Here is a 23688-nt window from a genome sequence, read left to right on the forward strand (position 1 = left end):
TTCTCTGTCTCCACATTCCTTCTTTGCTGGGTCCATTTTTCTGTCCTGCCTATACTATACTGTATGTAAGCAAGGGACATAGACCGATCTGTTTCATTTATAACTGGTTTTGGCTGCCTTAAGGCCTCACGTTAGAGCAGGATATAAGGCTATAATAAATGAATAAGTTACAGGTGGTGGTTGTGCAGAGTGTGGCTTTTCACATCATCCACCTTACCACTGGCGGTAGGCCTGAGAGCCCCACCATCTCCACCATGGCTCGCGACTCAAGGACCCCAGCCAGTGCCTAGCAGAACTGAACCCCGCCTCCTGACCCATCAGCTGACATCACCCAGTGGCACCAGCTGATTAACAGGAGGAGGTGGCCTCGCAGACAAAACTAGAGCCCTCTGGTGGGCTAAGATTGGACTGTGGGCCAGAGGTGCCCTATCCCTGTAGCAGAACAAACCTCAAGTAAAATGTACCGTAGTTGATATATCTGCTTGATAAAATCTCAAGAGAACGATCAGGTACAGTAATCTCAATGGGTCTACTCTGAGTAAAACCTGACTACTACTACTACTCTGTTGATTTTTTTAGGATTAGAAAAACCTAGATCCTGCCTAGGTGCCCATGTTCACTGCAATATATACTCTTGTGTATAAACTGTCATTGTCTTAATGCATCCTTGATTATCTCAGAAAGTCTCCACCAATCTGCTAAGTAAGCTACTCCAACATCCTTATTGCTGCCAGGCTTAATTAATTCCCACCGCTCCCCCAGCATATTTTCGGTGTGTATTGTTGCTTATCACAAAATCTCAAAGAACAGCCGGAACACTAGTAGATCTCCGCTGGGTTCCAAAATTAACACATCACAAAACTTTCCTTGCCAGTTCCTTGAGGTTTTTGAAATTCAAATTATTTAAATTCAGGACAGACTCCATGCTGTTCAAATACCCAGAAGCTTATTGTTGCTCATTTACCTACATCAGAAGAGTTTAAACTAAGCTTTCTCTCTGCCATTCTGTGCCTGTCTCACAAACAGGCTATCAGCAGGTAAGCTTCGCTTTTTAAAAAAATAACCCACCTGAGATGCAATTCCTGCTGAGCTTAGGCAGAGATAACTTGTTAAATCCCAGACATTTACACAGATCTTAGGGTAGACTATCATCTTTCACACTATGAAGTGACTTTTTTTTTGGCAACCTCCCTTAGGTTTGCGTCCTGTGAATGATTGCACTAACACTGAAAACATTCAGAAATCAGTGAGAGAACATTTCAGTCTACCAGGGCATTCTTCTGTTGACTTGGCGATTGCCATACTGGAGACTAGCATGAACCTGCTGCATAGGAGCTTAACAAGAAGTTCGCTTCTATACATTTGGGCTTAAATGGAGACAATGGTTTGTAGGTGTTAATTAGTATACCAAAATCACCTAATACACATTGTTGTCCTCCATACATACAAACAAACAAATCTGTGTACATAAAAATGAGGATTTCAGGCATCTGTGTCTAGTGTTAAAGGGTGAGGTTGTGTGACAGTTGGACTTACGTGCTTTGCCCTCCTTCTCTAGTTCACCCTAGGAATTCAGAAATCTTTGCTTCTGTTTTGGTTTTTTGGTTGTTGTTTTTTTACTAACCACAGCATATTGTTGCATCCAAACCTATGGTTAGTTTGAACTGGTTTACTAAAGTGTTTGCATTAAACCATGGTTTATGAAGATGACTTTCTTTAGTAAATCATAGTTAAGATTAGGGTTTGAATATAACACTAAACCGAGGCTGATCAGAAACAGAAGTGGGAACTTCTGTTCCCTTCATGGCCACTCCGGAAGAGAGAGGAGGAGGGGAGTGTGCAGTCCTGAAGCTCACAGAGCTCGTAGCACTAACCCATATTTTAATAATAATAATAATAATAATAATAATAATAATAATAATAATAATAATATTTTATTTATACCCCGCCCTCCCCAGCCAAGGCTGGGCTCAGAGCGGCTTACAGGCAATAATAAAAACAAGTTGAATGATTACAGCTTAAAAACAAAATTAAAATACAACATTCAAATATTGAAACATTAAAGCATTTTAGCATTGCATGTGAAGGCAGCCTGCAACATTGCATCTGGTTTTCAACATGTGGGCTTTGGGAGGAAGGAGTAACATTCAGTCATGTGAGCTCTCGCCCACAATTGAGAAAAAACAACTGCTGGCTGTAAGAACTGGGCCTTGATTTTAGATTTGGCAATGCACATCAGTTTAGTCTCTGTCTTCCTTATACAGTGGTGCCCCGCAAGACGAATGCCTCGCAAGATGAAAAACCCGCAAGACGAAAGGGTTTTTCGGTTTTTGCGACGCTTCGCTAGACGATTTTCCCTATGGACTTGCTTCGCAAGACGAAAGCCCATAGGGAAATCTCCGGGGACCTCTTTTAAATGCTGGCGGTGGGGAGCAAAGCCTTTCCCCCCCCCCTCCGGACTTCAGAAGAGGTCCAGGAAGGCCGGCGGGGGCGAAAGGCTTTGCTCCCCACCGCCAGCATTTTAAAAGCGGTCCGGAATAGCAGGGAAGCGCTTCCCGCTATCCCGGATGGCTTTTGAAGGCAGGCGGGGGGGAGCAAAGACTTTTGCCCCCCGCCAGCCTTCAGAAGAGGTCCAAGTCTTTGCTCCCCCCCGCCTGCCTTCAAAAGCCGTCCGGGCGCTTTTAAATCGCCCCAGACAGTCCCGGGGCGATTTAAAAGCCCCCGGTTATGCAGGCAGGGGGGACAAAGACTTTTGCCCCCCGCCCGCCTTCGGAAGAGGTCCTGGACCTCTTCTGAAGGCTGGCGGGGGGCAAAAGTCTTTGCTCCCCCCGCCTGCCTTCAAAAGCCATCCGGGCGCTTTTAAATCGCCCCAGACAGTCCCGGGGCGATTTAAAAGCCCCCGGTTAGGCAGGCAGGGGGGACAAAGACTTTTGCCCCCCGCCCGCCTTCGGAAGAGGTCCTGGACCTCTTCTGAAGGCTGGCGGGGGGCAAAAGTCTTTGCTCCCCCCGCCTGCCTTCAAAAGCCGTCCGGGCGCTTTTAAATCGCCCCAGACAGTCCCGGGGCGATTTAAAAGCCCCCGGTTAGGCAGGCAGGGGGGACAAAGACTTTTGCCCCCCGCCCGCCTTCGGAAGAGGTCCTGGACCTCTTCCGAAGGCGGGCGGGGGACAAAAGTCTTTGTCCCCCCTGCCTGCCTTTCCGGGAGAGCGGGAAGGCAGCGCTGCGTTTTCCGCTCTCCCGGGAAGGCAGGCAGGGGGGAGCAAAGACTTTTGCCCCCCGCCAGCCTTCAGAAGAGGTCGGGGGACAGACTGTCCCCGGACCTGGTCTGAAGGCGGTTTCCATAGGAACGCATTAATTGATTTTTAATGCATTCCTATGGGAAACTGTGCTTCGCAAGACGAAAAACTCGCAAGACGAAAAGACTTGCGGAACGAATTAATTTCGTCTTGCGAGGCACCACTGTACTTTGTTCTATTGCTGTTTAGGGGGCTATGTCTACAGCCACCTCAGACCTTCTGCTTAATAGCCAAGTGCTAGGAATGAATGCTGGCTTTCTGCAAGTTCAGGGTTTAAGCTGAGTAAGGTTTGGGAATTTGTTTAGCATTAGCACATTCATCTGAAAATCTGGCTCAGTCAGATTTCCCAGAATCATGTATGTTGGTGATGGAAAAGCATTTCTGCACATTTACACGTGATGTCCACACAATACAGGTTGGCTGTGGAAACACTAGCATAGCACTGATATTTCTTAGGGCAATTGCAGTGTGTAGAGCTGTCTGTGTGTATAGAGTTTGAAGCTACTGTTGTAGCTTTCCTATTTAGAGATTTCAGAAGCGAAATAACAAGTGATGCCATTTGCAGAACAGAAGAGAGGTCTCCAGCCTCATTTGTGGTTGTTAATGATGCTGCAACTGTTCAGCTCAGAATGTGCAGGCACATGTCTTATACTGATGGGTAGATAGATGTTAAATGCCTATATTATAGCTGCACAATGTAGCTGATAGCTTCTAACAGCTGTGCTAAATTTCAGACAATATACCACTTAAAATGATGTTCCTTCACTGATCCTCAATTCTGGATATTGAGACAGTAACAAAATTATGTTTAAGATGTCGTTTTCAGGGACGTTTCTAGGTCCTTAAGAGACTTTTGGATGCAGCTCAGTGACACAAATTTGCATAAAAACTGTGTGTACTAGTTTCTTCTATGTATAGTTGAAAATGTAGGCCCAGGAGAGGGGAAGCCATCATGTACTAGTCAAAAAAGGAGGGAAAGGGCAGGAGATCAGGGGCCCAGTGGAAAAGACCCCCTGACAACCCACTTGTCTGTCTATATCTTATTCAATGGAACATGTTTAGGTTCTTATATGAATTGCTGCAATTCTGAACAAACATTTACTGACTAATACATTTATGTAGTTGATTTCTCTTTTTTGTCTTCATAATTATTAATTTCTATTCAAAGGAGTGGTCATCTTCAATTCAGCTGTTATCCAGTGGCATGAACATCTTGCACGATGACTTACTGATAGTAGAATCATTCTTTTTTCTTTTTTCTTAGCTTGGCTTGGAAAAGACCTGGCACATGAATACATCTTGTGTGGTAGAATGCCCTGTGAACTGCCAGCTGTCGGACTGGTCTCCGTGGTCTGAGTGCTCTCAGGCTTGTGGCCTAGCCGGTAAGTTTGGGAGATTCTCTTTGATGCTTAAACGTCTTAAAACATGAGCCTCCAGCTCATACCAGCCACTGAGAAACAGAAGGGAAAATTGCTTGGATAAAGAGATTTGTAGGGTTAGGGAGGTTTGCTTTGCCTGCCTGCAAGCTTCCCTTATGCCACGCTTGTGCTAAGAGGATCAGGATTGTCAAAATCCATTTCTGACTTAGATAATGGAAATGAGAGATGGCAAAACTCTGCATGAAACTATTGCAGGGGACTATATTTGTGACTGGCAGATCAGAGTAAACATAAAACAATGTTAGCCCCTGAGAAGCACCCAAAGGTGTTGGGCTGCTTTCCTACAAATTCAGTTAGCCTCAATATATTGTTATAAATGCATCTCTTTTCAGGTTGTAGATTCCAGAAAATCATGGAATGTATTGACATAAACACAAAGTTCTGTTTGCGCTTAGAATTAAATTGTGTTGAACAATTACAAATATGTGTAAGGCAAGAAACCTTAGTAGGTGATTCAAATGTTACAGAGTTTCCTGTAGAACCTGGTTTAACAAACCAAAAGCCTGCCTGTACTCTTTCCATGTAGCTATTTTCATCCCTAGAGCAAATTCCTCCTCCCCACTTAAGCTGTTGGTTGGCACCATCCTTAATCATGGTTAACAGTAACCATGGTTACATTTAACCAGGATCTGAAACTAGTTCGAAATGGTTGAAACTCTGCAACGATGAAAGCATACAGCCAGTGGCAACCACACCGTGGTAGACATTGGCCACATGTGGACAATCATATCTTGTCCATCCTAATTTGAACAAGCCCCTTGCGCGGCATACTTTTGTTCTGTTTCTCGCTTCATGAAACCAGGGGAAACAAGCAGGAATCTGCAATAAACTACAGTGGTACCTTGGTCGGCAACCGCTTTTGATTACAACCACGTCAAACCCGGAAGTGTGTGTCCCTTTTTTTGGATTACAACCCTTTTTTTATTACAACCCATTTTTGGGGGGAGGCCCCAATAGCAAAAGCGCACCTTGGGTTACAACCTGTTTTGGTTTACAACTGGACCTCCGGAACTGATTATGGTTGTAAACCAAGGTACCACTGTATTATCTCCAAACTGGGAAATGATGATTAATGGCTTCCTTGCAAGCTAGGATGTTAAACCATGGTTTAAATTTGGCATAACGTTCTGGCTTGCCTGGAAGCCATTAACCATAGTCTCCAAATCTAGGCATAACAGGAAACGATAGTTGACTGTATTTTCCTGGCTTGTCGCTCAACTCGTGTGAAGTCACTCCATGTAGGGGAAAGAGGTTTGTTCATATCTTTGCTTTCCAAGTCAAGGTATGATAGTCTAACTCACAGAATCATAGCATTGTGGAGTTGGGACCACGAGGGTCATCCAGTCCAACCCCCCTGCAATGCAGGAATCTTTTGCCCAACATGGCTGAGATTAAGTGTCTCGTGCTCTATTGACTAAGCTATCCGTTGTTCATTAATATATATTTGGGGTCACTTATATGACATTTTCATCCCTCACCACATGCACAAGATACAGTGGTACCTCTGGTTACGTACTTAATTCGTTCCGGAGGTCTGTTCTTAACCTGAAACTGTTCCTAACCTGAAGCACCATTTTAGCTAATGGGGCCTCCCGCTGCCGCCGCACGATTTTTGTTCTCATCCTGAAGCAAAGTCCTTAACCCGAGGTACTATTTCTGGGTTAGCAGAGTCTGTAACCTGAAGCGTATGCAACCCGAGGTACCACTGTAGTCATTTCTTTTGTGCTACCGTGTTGGGAAGGGCATCACACCACAACACTGCGTGCACTAACTACATTCATGGCTAGAGGCATTTGACTTATTCAGCATCTCAGCAGGAGACAGAGGATTATAGCTAGCTTCCAATACAGCTCTGCTGCCACTCAGTGGACTCTCAAGGGAAGTTTGTATAAAATTCCATTCCTCTGGGGACAGAACGTAACCCAAGTAGTCTTACAGCTGCACAAGAGGCAACAGGTATTATTATTATTTTAAAATAATGATTCTAATTGTTCTCTTTTTATAACACTATTATGCCTTTTAACTAAGGGCTCATCCAGGCTTCCTTTTGTGTTGTGTTTCTAGGCAAAGGCCTGGGCTTTGTGCCCGAGTGGTTTGTTTGTTTGTTTGTTTGTTTGTTTGTTTGTTTGTTTGTTTGTCCCAATGCTATCCCTGGGGAAACCCATGTTTCACTGATGAACTGGAGCAAATGGCAACCAGGTTTTCCACAGAGTGCCGTTTTGCTCCATTTCAGAGGTAAAATGCAGGTTTTCCAGGGGACAACACCTCGACAAAAACAACAACAAAACAAACCCCACCCCCCAAAAACCCTGTTCAGACATGGAGCTTTAAAGCGCAGACCTATACCTAGAAAGTACGGCATGAATGGAAGTCCTAGTATGGTGTCTACTTGTAGTGACAAATACCACAGTGCATTTTGGTTCAGATGAAACAAGACGCTGAAATCAGGCTTTATTGCCATCACTGGTCAATGAACCTTTTAGTGCTACTACAAGTCACGCGCACACACTCTCGCACACCCGTCCTTGTGCTAGTGCTGTAGTGACATCTGTCTCTGTAATGAAATGAAATGTAATGCCTTAGGAATAAAGGAACAGAATCAACCCAGAGGATCACAAAAGGGATGGAGGAATGCAAGTCCTTGGAAATAGAGCCTGGGTCCTCTAGCACGTCTGGGTAGCGTCTTTGCCTTAGCTGGCCTGAAGATTAATGGCTGCTAAATCCACACTGCTTTAATTTCCTTTTAAGTCTTGTTGAAATATCCTGTTTTCTTTGAAAATTCTCGGTCTGGGAATAATGTCTGGGAAGACAAAGAAGATAAACAAACCTCCCTCTGCTTTCTAAGTATTTTTCTCTTATGAGACTAGTAGACATCTATGTTTATTGGGGGGGGGAGTATCAAAGAATTTATAAACTAAACAAATATTTAAACCAAAGAAAGATAATGTGAATGAATCACCTTTATTAAATGCTCCTAGGTTTGGAACTTTTGACTTTGGAAGGAAGATGCCACTGCATACAAAACACCAATATTTTGATTCCCCCTTAAAACATTCTGTGTGTCTGTGGTTGTACAGGCACAGAGTGTTTAAGCCCTTAATACTTACTCCAAAATTATACTTACTTAATACTTACTCCAAATTATAATAGTACCAGAACAAGTTTTTCTGCTAGACAATTCAATACATGCAATTCACAACCCAATGCTAAATAAGTTTTTACAATTCTTCTGAGGTCAGTGACATTTACTTCCTATTTAATATGCATATTAATTATTATCATGAGATCCACCCTCATGCAGCAGCTGATTTTCTGTCCCATCTTCTCCCTGGCAGTCCTGCAAGCTCATAGAAAAGGCACCTCCAAGGGTTGGAAGAACCTGCTGAATGAAGTGGGCCATGACAACCCCATACATAGAAAATGATTCTATGCATTTTTCTGTGCCTTCCTCCTTTCTGCTTAGCCCCTTGTGTCACAGACTACCCCAACTTTTAAGGAGCATTTTATAGGTGGCTTCTAGGGCTGTTGGGGTGAGCATAGGAAGGCAAAGCCAACTTTGGCCTATGCTGTGGACAGATCTCTGGACCCAATTTCTTCATCATTTTCTTCTTTTTTCTGATTATTATTGTTATTCATGACCATCACTATACATAGCGTAGCACAGAGTTGCATAGTAAGCAAAATACTGACAGGCCCCTCCCCACCCCTCAAAATCTTAGACCACGGCTCAAATTGTCCCTTTGAATGGCCTAGTATGGCCTAACAACACGAAGAACCTATATTGGCCTCTGGCTAAGAATTGGCATTTCTCTCATTCACCCAGGAGATTGAATTGGCACAAGATCTCCTTTCACTCATTCCTTAGTCTCTGTTGATGTCAAGGGGTCTTCCACATGTTGTTGACCTCCATTTCCCATCAGCCCCAGGCCAATGGTCAGTCATGGTGGGAGCTGAAACTATACACACATTCACAACCTGTTCCTTATTGCTTTCAGACCCAGGTCTGGATTAATGAATAATGAAAGCCAGAGGCTGAGACTCCTTGATGTGTGAGACTAATGTCATTGTTACATTCTCGCTTCTCTTCCTCTCTCTGTGTTTTGAAGGAAGGATGATACGCAGGAGAACTATTATTCAACCTTTCCAAGGTGACGGGAGACCTTGTCCTTCACTAATGGAGCAGTTCAAACCATGTCCAGTAAAGCCCTGTTATCGGTGGCAGTATAGTCAGTGGGCTGAATGCAAAGTTGAGGTAAAACAAAAGTTTGAAGCCTTTCCCTTCATCTCATCCTCAGATACACACACACACACAAATACAAATTAATGGCTTATTATATTGTTTATTAAGTACCTCTAAACTTCATTCTAATGAGGTATCAAAAGGTGAGCTGAGCACTACCTCAGACTTTTTAAGTGAAATGGAAACCAGCCTGTCTCACTCTTGTGACTCAGTTTCCAGTGTTTAGTGAGGAACGTCTCATGAGGACTATTCAGAATCCATGTTTGAATAAGCAAAGATACTATCTGCCCATCATTACACAGCTGTTTTGTCAGGAGGAAACATTCTACCTGAGTCTTACCTCTGACATGCTGGTTTGCTTTGTGTAAGGAAAGTTTAATGCAGGAGCACAAACTTATTTTTATTCTATTTATTTCTTCAAATGTATATACTACTAGAGTGTAAGAAAAACACACAAAGCAGTTTACAAAAAGCTACAGTCACAAGCACATTCTGGCATGGTGCAACCATGGTGCAAAGCTATTTGTAGTAGCATGGTTCAAGGCAACAGATCTTAAAGATCTAGGCTTTTGCTTAATCAGAAAGCCTACATGATTCCAGAGGGAAATTCCACACTCAAAAGTAAACTTAACAAACCCATTGAATGTTGATTGAGTAAAATGACTTTCTGTTATTTTACATTCTGTAAGTACATTATGATAAGACTTTTGTTTGCCTGTTCACTAAGAGAAAGTATGCCTGTCGTCATCCATCAAATTAGAAAATATGCACAGCTTGATTTCTCTCAGTTCTCTTTTGTGCTAAGCTTCAGGAGATGCCAGAATGCTAAGAGATCAGAAACTAAACAAGATAGGGCAGAAGCACTAGCCTTGGCTACCACAAATCATATGAACTTTGGCAAGCTAAATGGGATTGATAAACTTGGGCCGCCTGCCAGCTGAGAAGTCCCATTGAACATTTGTGGAATTCTCTTCACCCTTGTGAGGAAGTAGGAGCATTTCTCCACCTGCAACTTAATCCTTTTTATGGTTCCCTTCTTCCAGAATGCTCAGTGTGGAGAAGGGACAAGAGTCAGAAACATTTCCTGTGTGGTCTATGATGGATCCAGTGATGATGCTGGGAAAATAGTGGATGAAGAATTTTGTGGGGAAATTGAGCCGGTTGTTGATGGCAATAAGAAAATGGTGCTTGAGGAAACCTGTACCCTTCCTTGCCCAGGTGACCAGCTGTGTTTGCATGAATGATGCGTCTCTGTTGAACCCTTGAAGGTTACGTTCTTTCCCACATTCCATTGCTGTATGCTATAGCAAGTCAGAGGAGTTATCTGCCCACTCAAGAGTTTCATAAGAATGTGATCTATTGTTGTAACACTAATTATTTATTTACTGGTAAATTATGTAGCCCCTTGCACTGGAAACCCAGACAAGAAGGAGTAGGCAAGATTGGATCCTTATAAGAGAGGGAACACCTGCATTTAAGAAGAACCCTTGGCTTACCCCAAGCCCCAAACTCAGCAGGGCCCAGAGGCGGCACATGGATTCAGTACTTATGCTCCAAGTGTCAGCAGACAGTGTTAGAGAGCAGCAGGCTGATGTGAGCTCTCGGCCACCTGGTGCTATGGGTTAGGCTCAAGGGTGAACTCCCTTCCCATAGTTCCTCCTACTTTCAAATACTCTGTGATGGCTTCGGAGCTAAAGGAGAGAAGGAGCAAGCTTTACTTTTGGTCCTGATGCTAGCACAGGGCCTTGAACACCTAAGATGGATTTAGCCTGTAATTATTCCAATTTAATGTGATTTCCCACCCACCTTTTAAAAGTAAATGTTCAGAAGCAATTACAGCCTGTACTAATAGCTCTGAGCCAATTGTTCCCTAGTTGTCCTTCAGTTTCCACCAGGTGCTGATTTGGGTGAAGGTAATTCCCCCATCCAAAAGCCCTTAATCTTACACATTGATGGCTGTTCATTACTGCTCACAACTGCTGTTTCGCCCTTTGGCTGCTGCTATTTGTCCCTCTGTTTCATTCATCCCCAAGCGATTTAGGCCAATCTGGGGTCCCACATGACACCACAATGTTTAAACTGGTTTTGTGTTCATTATTGTCCTTAATGATGACAAAATAATAATGATGATGATGTAAACTGCCTTTGGCACTCTTGTTAGGGCTGGAAAGAGGCATACAATGTTTGTATACATATAAAAATAAACTAAGATTTTGCTACATGCTGACATCATTAAGGGCAAATGAATCCCATTATAATGGAGTTGGTGCTTCCTGCATTGGCCATATGGGCACTATTAGCCAATCTAAGATCACTCTTATGAATCAAATGCTTTCTTGGGGCTTTTATAACAATATTTGAAAGAATGATTATGGGCAGGGCTGTAGGTTCAGATAAAGTTTTTAACAAAACTTGCTCTCTAATATCAACTCAGTCCTGGATCCTAACAGCAAATTTGAACAAGTGCTACAATGTTTCAAGCTCAAATGTTTTGCTCTTTAACAGATAATCTTTAAAAATATAGAGGGCGGGGGGGCAGATGTTGTTGCTGTTCACTCATAATTTTGTAGAGGAAGCGACCTTTGCTTGAATGGCCCCACAATTCACCCAAGAAAAGATTAACTGCCCTCTGGGGATGGGTTAATGATGCACTCTAGTTAATGTTTCCAAAGAACACTACATGCCCTCCTATTATACATACATCGTTTATTCAATAATTCATTTCTTTACGCGAGTCCTTAATGTTAGCAAATAAAATCCCCTTCATTAAGGCATCCTGTTAAACATGGAGTTGATTTTATTTGTTGTCAACATAATGTAAGGCAACATGAATTTTTAATAGTCCTTTTGCTAAAATAATTAAAGCTCCAAACTCATTTGCAAGCCTAGATGCCTTTTTCACTTTATGGCCTCCATACACAGGGCACGATTGGCAAAGCTGACTTTCCAGAAAACCCACGTTCACTTAACATGCTGTGTTTTGTGTGGCTTTGAAGCCGTAAGCAAGCATTGGGTGTGATATATATTCTTTGCTGCTTTCGGATCGTGAATACCGAAATACCAGATACACCAATGAGCAGTTTATCAGTTCAAACAACCAAGTCTTTTTGTGCCATCACTTTGGGGCTTGGGTGAGGTTTATTAAAAACTATGCTGGGGCAGGAGATCCATTATTTGCAACCAAATACCGGTAATCCTATACAAATCTTTAACACTAAGGTTGTGGCATAATGTTGCAAATCCCTCTTGCTAATTAACTTTTTCATTAATACTTTTTGCATTATTGGGCAGGTGACTGTTACTTAAAGGAGTGGGCAGAATGGAGCCTCTGTCAGTTGACCTGTGTAAATGGCGAAGATCTTGGCTTTGGGGGAATACAAGTTCGATCTCGAGCAGTGATCATTCAGGACCTAGATAATCAACACCTTTGCCCAGAGCAAGTTTTGGAAACAAGACAGTGTAATGGTGAGTGTTAAAATCTATAGGCAAGTGAGTGCCAGTTTTAAAGTACAGTGGTACCTCTGGATGCAAACGGGATCCATTCCTGAAGCGAACGCAACCTGCGTCCACGTGTTTGTGCATGTGCAGGTCATGATTCACCGCTTACGCACTTTCGCATGACTGTATATGGGCTCTGTTAACTCACCATTGAGTAGGGAAAAAATAGAACAGGGAACCAATGTGCTTCTACAGAAACAATAACACAGGATAGAGATTTTGACTCTGCTGCCCTGAGATGGAGAGGTAGGGAGCAATGTTCAGCTGTAGAGCATGCACTGCATGCAGAAGGTCTCCTGCTCAGGCTAACAATTATAGGGAGCAGAGTTGGGAGATTCCTTGGGTTTAGAGCAGGGGTGGGGAACCTTTTTATCAGGATCAGCCTCACCAGCCAAATCTGACAGGCTGTCCACCAGTCAAAACCCTCCCCATGGCTTTGCCAAGTCTTCATTTAAACCCAACGTTGGAAGTTTGAACAAGAAACACGGGGAGACTTGCAAAGCACTCTTTGAAGCGGCCTTCACTCCCTCCTTTCGCCAAGTGCCCTGAGATGCCTTTGCAAAACGTGCCTGATTTTCTCCTTTCCCCTTCACTTGACCGAGAAGGGAAAAAAAGGTGGGGTTTGCTAGCAAAGGCTAGGGGGGGGCAGACTTCTCCAGTGTTCTACCTATGCTTGCCTGACAGGTTATGTCAGATCATGTCACATGATTCCAGGTTGGTGGAATTCTCTAGAAATGGCCTCCTGGGCCATTTTGTAGGTGCTGTCAGGCTGAACTAGGCCAAGGATTCCTCACTGCTGGTGAGGATAATGCTGAGCTAGATGAACCAATGGTCCAACTCTGTAAAAAGCAGTTCCCTATGTTTCTCTCAAGCCAAATGGAAGATTTCTGACAGTGCTACTGTTTCCAATTCAGATGGTCAGTGTTATGAATACAAATGGATGGCCAGCCCATGGAAGGGATCTTCTCGAACAGTATGGTGCCAAAGGTCAGATGGATTGAATGTTACAGGTAAGTGTTCTTCCCCTTTCAGAATCTTGAACACACTCAACCTTTTTCAGAAAAAGTAGAAATATCTCTTTGCCATGATCTAGATTGGGGTGCTTTTGGGACCCACAGCAGGGCTTGCTTGACACCAGGCAAAAACCTTCCTTTTAACCTGGAATTTTGACCCTTAATTTGAAGGGTCTAAAGTACTTGAGGCCTCTTTTAATGGGGCGGGTTCTGCAACACCTGACTTTTATTTGTATTTATGTGGGGGCTTTGGGGGCGTTGATTTGTTCTAATTGGTTTTTAGTGTTTATATTGTGTTGTAAGTTGCTTTGGGTTGCTTCTGTGAGGAGTAATAATGTCAGTGGTAGACACCATGTGATTAGTGTTTATGATTGTTTATGAAATTAGCGAATTCTTACACAACATCAATCCAGGGATTATTGACATGATAGGCTGCAAGAGGTTACTTAAGAGTCATTAAAGGATTCTTACGATCAGACTACAGGTATTAAAGTTCCACTGATATACGTGCTTCAGAGCTCATTGAAGTTTCTTACGAAATGTTAATGAGCACTCATGAAAGCCTGTGATTATTAGCTTTGCATTGGGTTCCTGAGAATTGCTAGTTACTTTGTAAGCCAAACCATAGCAAACTATCTCCTTTAGCTTTGGATATAATATGGATTGGGAGCGGCAGAGCACATCCATGGAACAGATTTCTACCACTTCTATATATTTGTTAGGTCAAAATTTAGCCAAGTCTAAAGCACTTCTATGTCTTGTTGATTTCAAAGAGATTAGCACATCTAAAACTGCTTCCCATTCAAGTCGGTGGGATTACATTTTGGCTGGGTTGTGCCTTCAAAGGTTTAGAAACGGCTTCTCAGCTGCTATCCTCAAAGCAGTTTCCAGCAATAAAAATGATGGATTGTACCCACTGTCAAGTTTGCCTTGGAGAAAAGCACTTCTACTCACACAACATGAGTTTTGCTCGTTCCCCACCACCACACACACCTACAGCAGCTCTCCATGTAACATAGCAACTCTTAGGAGCAACTTTTCAGGGAAGTGAGCAGTGGAAACTGGCAAAAACCAGGTATCCCACCTTGTGCGAGTGGAAGTGCTTTCTGCTAAGAGAAAGTTGCCATTGGATATAACCCTATAATTACTATATAAAACCTTTTTTTATATAAAAGCATATAATCATAACAATTGGCACAAACTAAGAAATAGCATTTGAAATAGCAACTCACCAGCTGCATCTCAGAGATCTACCTGAACATAACATGTTTTTGCAGCTCCCACCCAACAAAAGAGGCTGCCAAAAGAGCACACTTGTTATGACAGGAGAAGTCTCATTTTTCAAGGGGCCACCACTAGAAAGACTACTTGCCTCAACATCTGCATAAGGCTCTGGCTTTTCGAAAATGAGGAGAAATATATCTAGGATAAGGGATGTGCCTATATATATCCAGACTCAGGGCCCATCCACACTTTTGTTTATCCTGTGATTTCTAGTCACGGGTTCAATAGGTTTCTTTTTTGCCCCTCTGCTTTCCCCTGGAAAACCTGCTGATCACTGCTGAATTGGAACGATCTGCAGAAAACCTCCCCGATTCAACAGTAAACAGTAGGATTTCCTATTGAAAGCAGTGGAGGTGGGGATTACAGCACTATTCACATAAGCTTTATTTCCCCATTCCAAGGCTAGGATTACCTCATGGATAGCCATTCTACACTGTTGTTTTTTTGTAAACAGACATTATGTGCAGTCTTCTGAAAGTAAGAGGGCTAGGCCTAAAAACATTGCATTGATGCTGTAATGCTTCTCTGTAGCAGTGTCAGAATGTCTTTGTGCTATCTTGAAGCTCACTCGGTTCACTTCTTTGACGTTTGTATTTGCTTATAGAGCAGTGTTTCTCACATGTCCTACTTCTATCACAGCATAATGGTTCCGAGTGGCCTTCTTATATCCAAGTATTATTTTTACAGATACGTTAATTCAAAATGAAACGGGTGATGAAGCTGCTCTTTCCTCCTGTAGCCCCACAGATGGCTGACATTTTGCAATAAGGGCATTTACAGGCATGTGCATCTTATTGCCAGGACATTCGGACTTTATTCCATTTCACTCGCCAGCTAGCAAGCCTGATTTGGTTCTCTGCTAATCCCTTGGTTAACATACAGCTACCTACCTGCATCTAATTGCATCTGTTATTGTCGGGACTTCATCATTGTTTCTCACCAGTACATGGACTTGGTTGTTTCAGGATGCAGCAGCAAACTTATAACGAGTGGGCAGCTACATTTTACTGAAGTTGTTTGAGGAAGAAACGGGCAAACTGGGTACTACTGAACGATGGCAACAAGGATCCTGGCTCAAAACAATGATGAAAGCCTGTGTGTGCTTCTTTGGTTTAAAACAATAACTCTGCCACATTCATAACCTTCTAGCTACTGAGAATTAAGAGCAGATCACCAAGAAAGATCATCTCTTGAGAACCAAAATATTTGTTTTCAGTTACTTGTTTCACTCTAGTCTTGAGCATGTTGTCTTGCTATGCATGCAACAGCCTTTAAGGAAGGAGATGGGGAACAGGTCAGCCCCCAAATGCTGCTGGACTACAATTCCAGCCATCTCTCATCCTCGGCCCTGCTGCCTGGGACTGGCCTGAGTTGGAGTCCAACAGCAACAACAGATCTCCCACCCCCCTACTTTAGGATTGCATAGCACTATAAAGTATAAAGGTCTCGCCCTAAAACAGGCATAGGCAAACTCCGCCCTCCAGCTACAACTCCCATCATCCCTAGCTAACAGGACTAGTGGTCAGGGATGATGGGAATTGTAGTCTCAAAACATCTGGAGGGCTGAGTTTGCCTATGCCTGCCTTAAGAGATAATAATTCTCTCTTCCACTAAACAAGAACGTTTCAGAGAAGCATGGAAAGTAAAACAAAAAACAAAACATGATGATGGGGTCTGAGCTTTTTTTAGGAGTTAAAGTTGTTGAGCTTTTTTGGGAGATCACAGGTAAAAATCCCCCCCCCAGGGCATTGCGATGGGGGTGGGCAGGCTTTTGTCAGGGAGGAGGCTTCTGCCGGGGGGAGGGAGGTGCAGAGCCTCAGTTAATTATTTTTAATGCTTTCCAATACTTTTTGAGGACTTAGGGGGAAAAGCTGCCCCCTGCACCCCTTTGCTACACCCATGGGTCTATGCAATTAGTATAACAAAGCCAAATTATACAGTGGAGACGGCGTTTCTCCAAAATGTTGCATGGTAACCTACCCCCTTCTTTCTTGGGGGGGGGGCTGCAAATTTGCTCGGTGTTTGGAAGATCAAGACAAAGGACGTTCATCATGTAGTGAATATGTTTTCTCCCATGTATCATGCTTGACAATGGTACTGTTAGCAGCATTAAAGCCATCCTGCCAAGAACACAATTACCTCTCAAAGTTCAACATCCGTTATCCCCTGCACATTTTCACATACACAGCCAATTACCTGTGTGAGCCGTAAAGAAGAAAATGGCATCTGGCACACCGACATATTAATGAGACATAGAGCGATGCCAGTAAATCCATCCATTGCTGTGTCCTTCCTCGGAGAAACTGCGAAGGAGTGGGAGAGCACCCTCTTCCATTATGGGATGTCACTTTTCCTAGCTGCAGCAATTAGCTTCCTTGGTTCAGAGGCACAGTTGTGTCAAAATGTGATTTGTTTTGTTCTGCAGGAGGCTGCTTAGTGATGCGCCAGCCAGATGTTGACAGGTCATGTAAGCCACCGTGCAGCCAGCCCTATTCTTACTGTAGTGAGGTATGTGCTACTGTGTCATAACAAGCCCACCCATCCACCATGTGGCTCCAGTCACATGTTGGTGCATGATATTGAACTGTGGGGACTGCAGTGTTCTTAAGATGCTTAGCTGCAAGCAAAATCTCAAAAGGGAACCCCAATACTTCTTGGAGATAAAAAATAATGTTTGAGCTAGTTGGTCAATATTTGGAAGCTGGGTGGACATAGCTAAACCTCTCCCCACTGCCTCTGGCAAATCTTCCCACCACCACAGCTTTTCCGTGGTAGAAAGTGGCCCTTTTTAAATTGCTCCATGACATGTCATGTAGCACTCAGCGATGCATGGATTTGCAACTGTGTGTAAAACGCTTGTTCCTCTGCAGACCAGAACGTGTGCATGTGAAGAAGGGTACACAGAAGTAATGTCTTCTGACGGCACACTTGAGCAGTGCACTCTCATCCCGGTGGTAGTCATCCCCACAGTGGACGACAGAAAGGGAGATGTAAAAACCAGTCGAGCTGTAAACCCCACGCAGCCATCCAATCCCCAATCAGGACGAGGACGGACTTGGTTCCTGCAGCCTTTTGGACCAGGTGAAGTCTCGCATGCATAGTTAGTGCTGCTAAGTGCTATTGTAGAATGCGGTGGGTTTTTCTGGCCTCTTCACAATTTTAATGCAGGAAGAGCCAACACCTTATCCCCTCTGTTAACAGCATGAATAAGAAGTGGCATAAAATGGTAAAGGACCCCTGACAGTTAAGTCCAGTCGCGAACGACTCTGGGGTTGCGGCACTCATCTCGTTTTAGTGGCCGAGGGAGCCGACGTTTGTCCGCAGACAGTTTTTCTGGGTCATGTGGCCAGCATGACTAAGCTGCTTCTGGTGAAACCAGAGCAGCGCACAGAAACACCATTTACCTTTCCACTGGAGCGGTACCTATTTATCTACTTGCACTTTGATGTGCTTTCGAACTGCGGAGCAGGAACCGAGCAATGGGCGCTCACCCCGTCGTGGGGATTCGAACTGCCAACCTTCCAGTCGGCAAGCCCTAGGCTCAGTGGTTTAGACCACAGCATCACCTTTGGTTATTATTTTTTCGTTCTTTGTGTACTCATACACTTGTACTGATAGTTCTTTAACTAAAAGTGTTAGATTTCAGAATGAAACTCAAATTGAATAAGCAGGCACAGGGTTGAAGTAGAAGTTGCCCCTCTGACTGCCAGCTCCTAAACACATTCACTGACTGGGAAGGTGTTGTGTAGCTTGATCAATGGTGTTAATGGGAATCTAGTTGGGTGGGTGGGTGGGGAGTTCTGTAATATCACCTCTCTGGGCTCTCGGCACATACTGTATTTGTTCTGAATCTTATCAGTCCTTGATTACCACTTGAGTTCACAGAATGAACAGGGCAGGTTTTGCTCTTCACTCTCTGGCCCTTTTTGTATCGACACATTGCACACTGATGTTGCAAGGAAAGGTGCTATGTCAGATAAGCAATTTCATGCAGCATCCAAGTTGCAATATGGAACGATATCACTAACTGTACCTGTGTGAAAGCCTTTTTATTAAAACAAGCTTTAAAACTTCTTTTGTTGAGTACTAACTTGCAGACTGATGACTAACATTCATTCTTTTTAGATGGGAAGCTGAAGACCTGGGTTTATGGTGTAGCTGCTGGTGCATTTGTTTTGCTCATCTTTATTATTTCTATGGTATATCTAGCCTGGTGAGTTCTTTAGCCATTTATTATTTTTGGGACTAGTGTTCCCCAAGCTGATAACCTTCCAACATTGTGGACTGCAGCCTCATTCATGCCTAACCTTTGACCAGGCTGACTAGAGCTCATGGGAACTGGAGCCCTAACAACATTTGGAAGGCATCAGGTTGAGGAAAGCTATTTTAGACGATAAAAGTAGTGAGCATGTGATCCCTCCATGTATATTCCTACAGTTTTGCCCCAAATCAGTTTATTGCATCCACCTTAGTAATGTCTATTAAGTGATCATTGCAAAACTAGCTTTTATTGCTGTATTATTCCATTTGCCATAATGTCAACCAGCTTTTTTTTGGCTATTTTTATGTTTGTTCTACATTTCATTGTTGTTGCTGGATTTTTTTCAGCAAAAAGAAAAGGGGAAAAGGTACTTGGATTTTAGTAACAATGCCTATGGTTTTTGTTTTTAAATTCACTTAAGAAGATATGACAGCACCATCTGCATTTGTACTGAACCTGTTGTAATAATGGAGGTGGGTTATAAAGCTGTTTAAGTTTGTGTTGGGCCCAACATTACAGTGAAGCTACAAATCTACAACTTTTTGTTGCTGGGTTTTCCTATCAAATCTTTGCTCAAATCCAGAAAAGACAATTCAAAATTGCTGGATACAAATATGAGTTGGATGTTAGCTTTCATCAGAAGTTTGACTTGAATCAGACAATTAGCAAATGCAACAGCCAAGTACTGTATTTTTCGCTCTATAAGACAGAATTTCCCCCTCCTAAAAAGTAAGGGGAAGTGTGTGTGTGCGTCTTATGGAGCGAATGCAGGCAGGAGGCTCTGCTCAGCGCTCCCTTTAAAGAGCCGTGTGGGGCTGCCCTTCTCCCTCCTCGGGGAAAAGCCCCCAAGAGCCGCACACACACTCCGCGTGCTCTTTAAAGGAAACGCAGCTCTTGGGGGAGCCTTAGCCGCGGGCAACCTCTCCCGGGCAGGGGATGAGAGCCCCACACTCCCTTTAAGAGTGCACGGCTCTCGTGGGAGGTGGGGAAGTGACTTCCCACGAGCCGCGCTCCCTTTAAAGAGCCGCGTAGAGCGTGTATGCGGCTCTTGGGGGCTTTTCCACGATGAAGGAGAAGGGCAGCCCGTCAGTGACGGGCTGCCCTTCTCCCTCCCTCATGAAAGGGAGCGCTGGGCAGAGCCTGAGATACATACAGGCTCTGCTCAGCACTCCCTTTAAATATATATTTTTTCTTGCATCCCCCCTCTAAAAACTAGGTGCCCCAGGTGCGTTTTATGGAGCGAAAAATACGGTTATCTATTTTTCACGGGTAACAGTTAAATCTTAACTCACATGGGAATTGCTTTTAATTTTGCCCCAGGTAAGTAATGTTGTTTTGACCACTTTGTGATCTGAATTTTTAAAGTTGGTTTTTCCTCCCCTCCCATGTTGCAGCAAAAAACCAAAGAAGCCTCAAAGAAGACAGAACAACCGTCTCAAACCTTTAACGCTGGCTTACGATGGAGATGCAGATATGTAAAATAATGACTTCCCATTGACTTTAGTCTCTTGAAACTGTAGTGTTCAAAGACAACACATACGTGTGTACGTTACTGAGCAGATGTTACACCACAAGACAAAAAAAAAAAGACTTCACAATGGCCATGGATATTCCAAGAAACATGCTTTGTTCTAGACCATCAGTCAGTACAGCAAATTATGGTGGCAAATTTATCTTGTTAGCACAGCAGCTGGGAATCTTATTGTGGCCTTCTTTGAAACTTATGAACTGCAAAACCGCTTGTGTCTCCAGCCCATTGTATATGACCTAATATTGACATCTGAGTGTCTTGATGCCAGAACTATCTTCTGCATTAAGCTAATGTAGTCAGTAAGCATGAGGAGATCATACCAAGATGTCTATAATGCTTGATATACAATTTATATACTCCGTTGCACCATATGTATTAACTTGTCAAATGATATACTGGCTAAAGGGGCATTTTAGAGCTTAGCAACATGTTAACTTTAACTGACAATAACAACCCAATGAGCAAGTTCTGGCATTTTGGCAGGGGAGGGTAGGTTTTCTTAACCTCTTTCCCAGGATGCAGGCTTGCAAAAGACTCTGTCCTATACAACCAGTTCCAGGTACTAAAGCGCCATATAGACACACTTATCAAGGAGAGAAGCATTTTCAGGTTCAATGTTTTATAGAGGTTGTCTGGAAATTAATATCCGTGTGTAATAAGTTTTTACTTTCTCTTACTTTCAAACTGTTGCCTGCAACTTTTTTGCTACATGGAAGGCAATTTTTTGCACTATATTAGTGCAGCATGATATGCACTTATTACCTAGTATTGCCATAGAAACTGCCTCTTTTCAGAAAAGGATGAAGGAAAGGATGCGGCAAATCGCATCGCACAGACGTTTATCAGTAAGTTCTTGAGTCCTGTTGAGAGTAGAGATCAGTTTCTGGACTGTGACTGGATCAAACCAGCTAATGCAAGTACTGTTTATACCATTTCTTATAACAGCAGCTGTTTTGTAGTCAATACCATGGCAGTAACATTAAGTGTCTACTTTCTGATTCTGTCCAACTTCTACAGATAATAGATTTTCAAGTTGATTTCTAATTACTTTGAAGGTTGTTTACAACTAGATTTTTATATTGCTAACTTTGTAAAAAAAGAAAGAAAGAAAAAAAGTGGTTGCCCACTAATCTTGGGGGAAATACTTATCTAAACAATAATCCAATATTTTCAAGCTGAAAGATGCAAAATATCTGTTTATTTTTCTCCTGCTAATGCACTGCTGAAGAATCAATAAGCACTCTTTCCATTTGAAATAACCTGGTGTAGTCTTGACTGATTCCACCCCACCCCATCCTGACTCAAGAAATATTTTTTAAATTCTTAAACATTATTGTCCAACTGCCTAGTTGAAGTGTGGGGGTTCTATTTCACTCTCAGAGCTTCCTTGCCTATTGATTTCAATGGATAGAACTGATCAAGAATTCCTTTGAATGAGACACAGCCAACCTACACCACTCCGTGAATATTCAAAACTGTACAACTCCTTTATCATATTTCTGGCAATTACAGCTGCTTAATCTCTAGTAACTTTTTCCATTCCAATGGGTTTTTGGTGTATTAACTTACAATATGAAGCCCCTTTAGCCACTAGAAATCCTCAACCTTTGCAAAATGTAAGGTCAATATTTAAAGACATCATCTATGTCTGTCTAGTTGCAGGTTAATGAGCAATACAATTAATCAACTTTATCAGGCATCCGTTACACATTAATGATTTTAGTTCTAATTTCTCAGGTTTGTATCAATAAGCTAAACCGTTCCTAATGCACCCCGCTATATTGCCCATTGATAAAAGTCAATACTCTCAGCTGTTTCATGCAAATATGGCTACCTAGACAGGAAAAATATGCATTTATTTTTAGCACTGATTCACAATTAGATTTATGAACTTGAATGGAGTAAGCTTCCACCATGAAGTCTCTGGTGTTGACACACACAACGTCAGAGTGTCTGATCTCATGCTGCTTTTCGTTTGTTTGTTTTTCGAAATGAGGATTTATCATAACTTGTGAATCTGTTATTAGCAGTAAAATAACAGGAACACAAGGGTTATTCCAAGCAGCCTTGAGAAAGGTCCAAAATAAGTGGATATAAAACACAGCCAATTTACTGATATTAAACGTTGAGAAACTGACTAGCAAATTGAATGAATGGTTAGTTGAACTTTTACTGCATTATCTGTGCAATCCTATGCATGCTTACTTGGAAGTAAGTCCCATGGTGTTTGGTGGGACATGCTCCCAGGTAGGGATTGCTTCACAAGACATGTGCATCTTCAATTTACAGTACAGGGTGTAAAAAAAGGGGGGGAAGATGCACAAAGGATGTTCTTTAATTGTAAAAAGAAAGAATTATTTTAAAAGATTATTGAGAGGAAGGCTGTGGGAAGGCCACAATTGCAGTCTGGATTTTGTTAAATCTAGAGATCAGAACGGTAGCACTGAAACAGGAATATAAGAAGTATCTGTATAAAAATAAGTTGCTTTTAAGATGTGTTTCTACAAATCCAGTGCCTAAAGCAGCCACTTCGATAGATTGTTAGTTTGTGAAAATAATGTTTTCAGTGACCAATTCTCTTTGATCCATTCCAAAAAATAGCTGACTAGACATTTTCTTCTTATTGTGGAGGTTTGTGATTTCTGTTTTAAAATGGTGGGTTTTAAAAGATTGTTACGTCTGCTTTGAGAACTAGAACAATTCTTCTTCAATGTTTGCTGGTTCTGAACAAGCCTGATTATATTTGTTACGGTCTCTGGATCTTAAAATCCTCATCCTATCACAGAAATTTTAAGCATCTTTTTTTTCAAATTCAGCACTACATACACAAAACAATTTCAGCAATTCTGTAATCATCACTGTAAAAAAAAAATCACTGGAAGGAAACAGATCTGTCTTTTTACCTTTTGTAAATTGTGCTCACCCAAAGTTTAAAAAAATTATTTTGCCTAACTTAATTTACTTGAAAAGATTTTTTTTTTTTTTGGTAGAGTATGGAGGCGACTGTCTGGGGAAAATTTGCTTTTTGTTAATTTGTAAATGGTGTAATGCATTTTTATTTTTTAAATTATGTATATTTCTTTCTTTTTTTAATGCACAAAATGTTTATGTACTACTGCAAATTTGTG

General features: G+C 42.4%; 1 protein-coding gene across 3 annotated transcripts in view; it reads left to right on the plus strand.

Annotated features, from left to right (window-relative positions):
- The window catches only part of THSD7A (thrombospondin type 1 domain containing 7A), a 215426-nt gene extending 192555 nt beyond the window's left edge, over nt 1-22871 (plus strand). For 2 of the 3 annotated variants that reach the window (XM_081882805.1, XM_081882806.1), the window contains 9 exons: nt 4559-4676; nt 8840-8985; nt 10017-10191; nt 12265-12438; nt 13386-13481; nt 17194-17276; nt 17639-17849; nt 18894-18981; nt 20424-22871. In XM_081882805.1, the coding sequence (XP_081738931.1) occupies nt 4559-4676; nt 8840-8985; nt 10017-10191; nt 12265-12438; nt 13386-13481; nt 17194-17276; nt 17639-17849; nt 18894-18981; nt 20424-20508 (1176 nt within the window). In that variant the 3' untranslated portion in view covers nt 20509-22871. Of the gene's footprint in view, nt 1-4558; nt 4677-8839; nt 8986-10016; nt 10192-12264; nt 12439-13385; nt 13482-15455; nt 16077-17193; nt 17277-17638; nt 17850-18893; nt 18982-20423 lie in introns of those variants that run through there. The other variant, XM_081882807.1, reaches the window with a different exon arrangement.
- The last annotated feature ends 817 nt before the right edge of the window (nt 22872-23688 follow it).

The sequence above is a fragment of the Podarcis melisellensis genome, assembly GCF_964234715.1.
Source record: "Podarcis melisellensis genome assembly, chromosome: 12".
Classification (NCBI taxonomy): Eukaryota; Metazoa; Chordata; class Lepidosauria; order Squamata; family Lacertidae; genus Podarcis; species Podarcis melisellensis.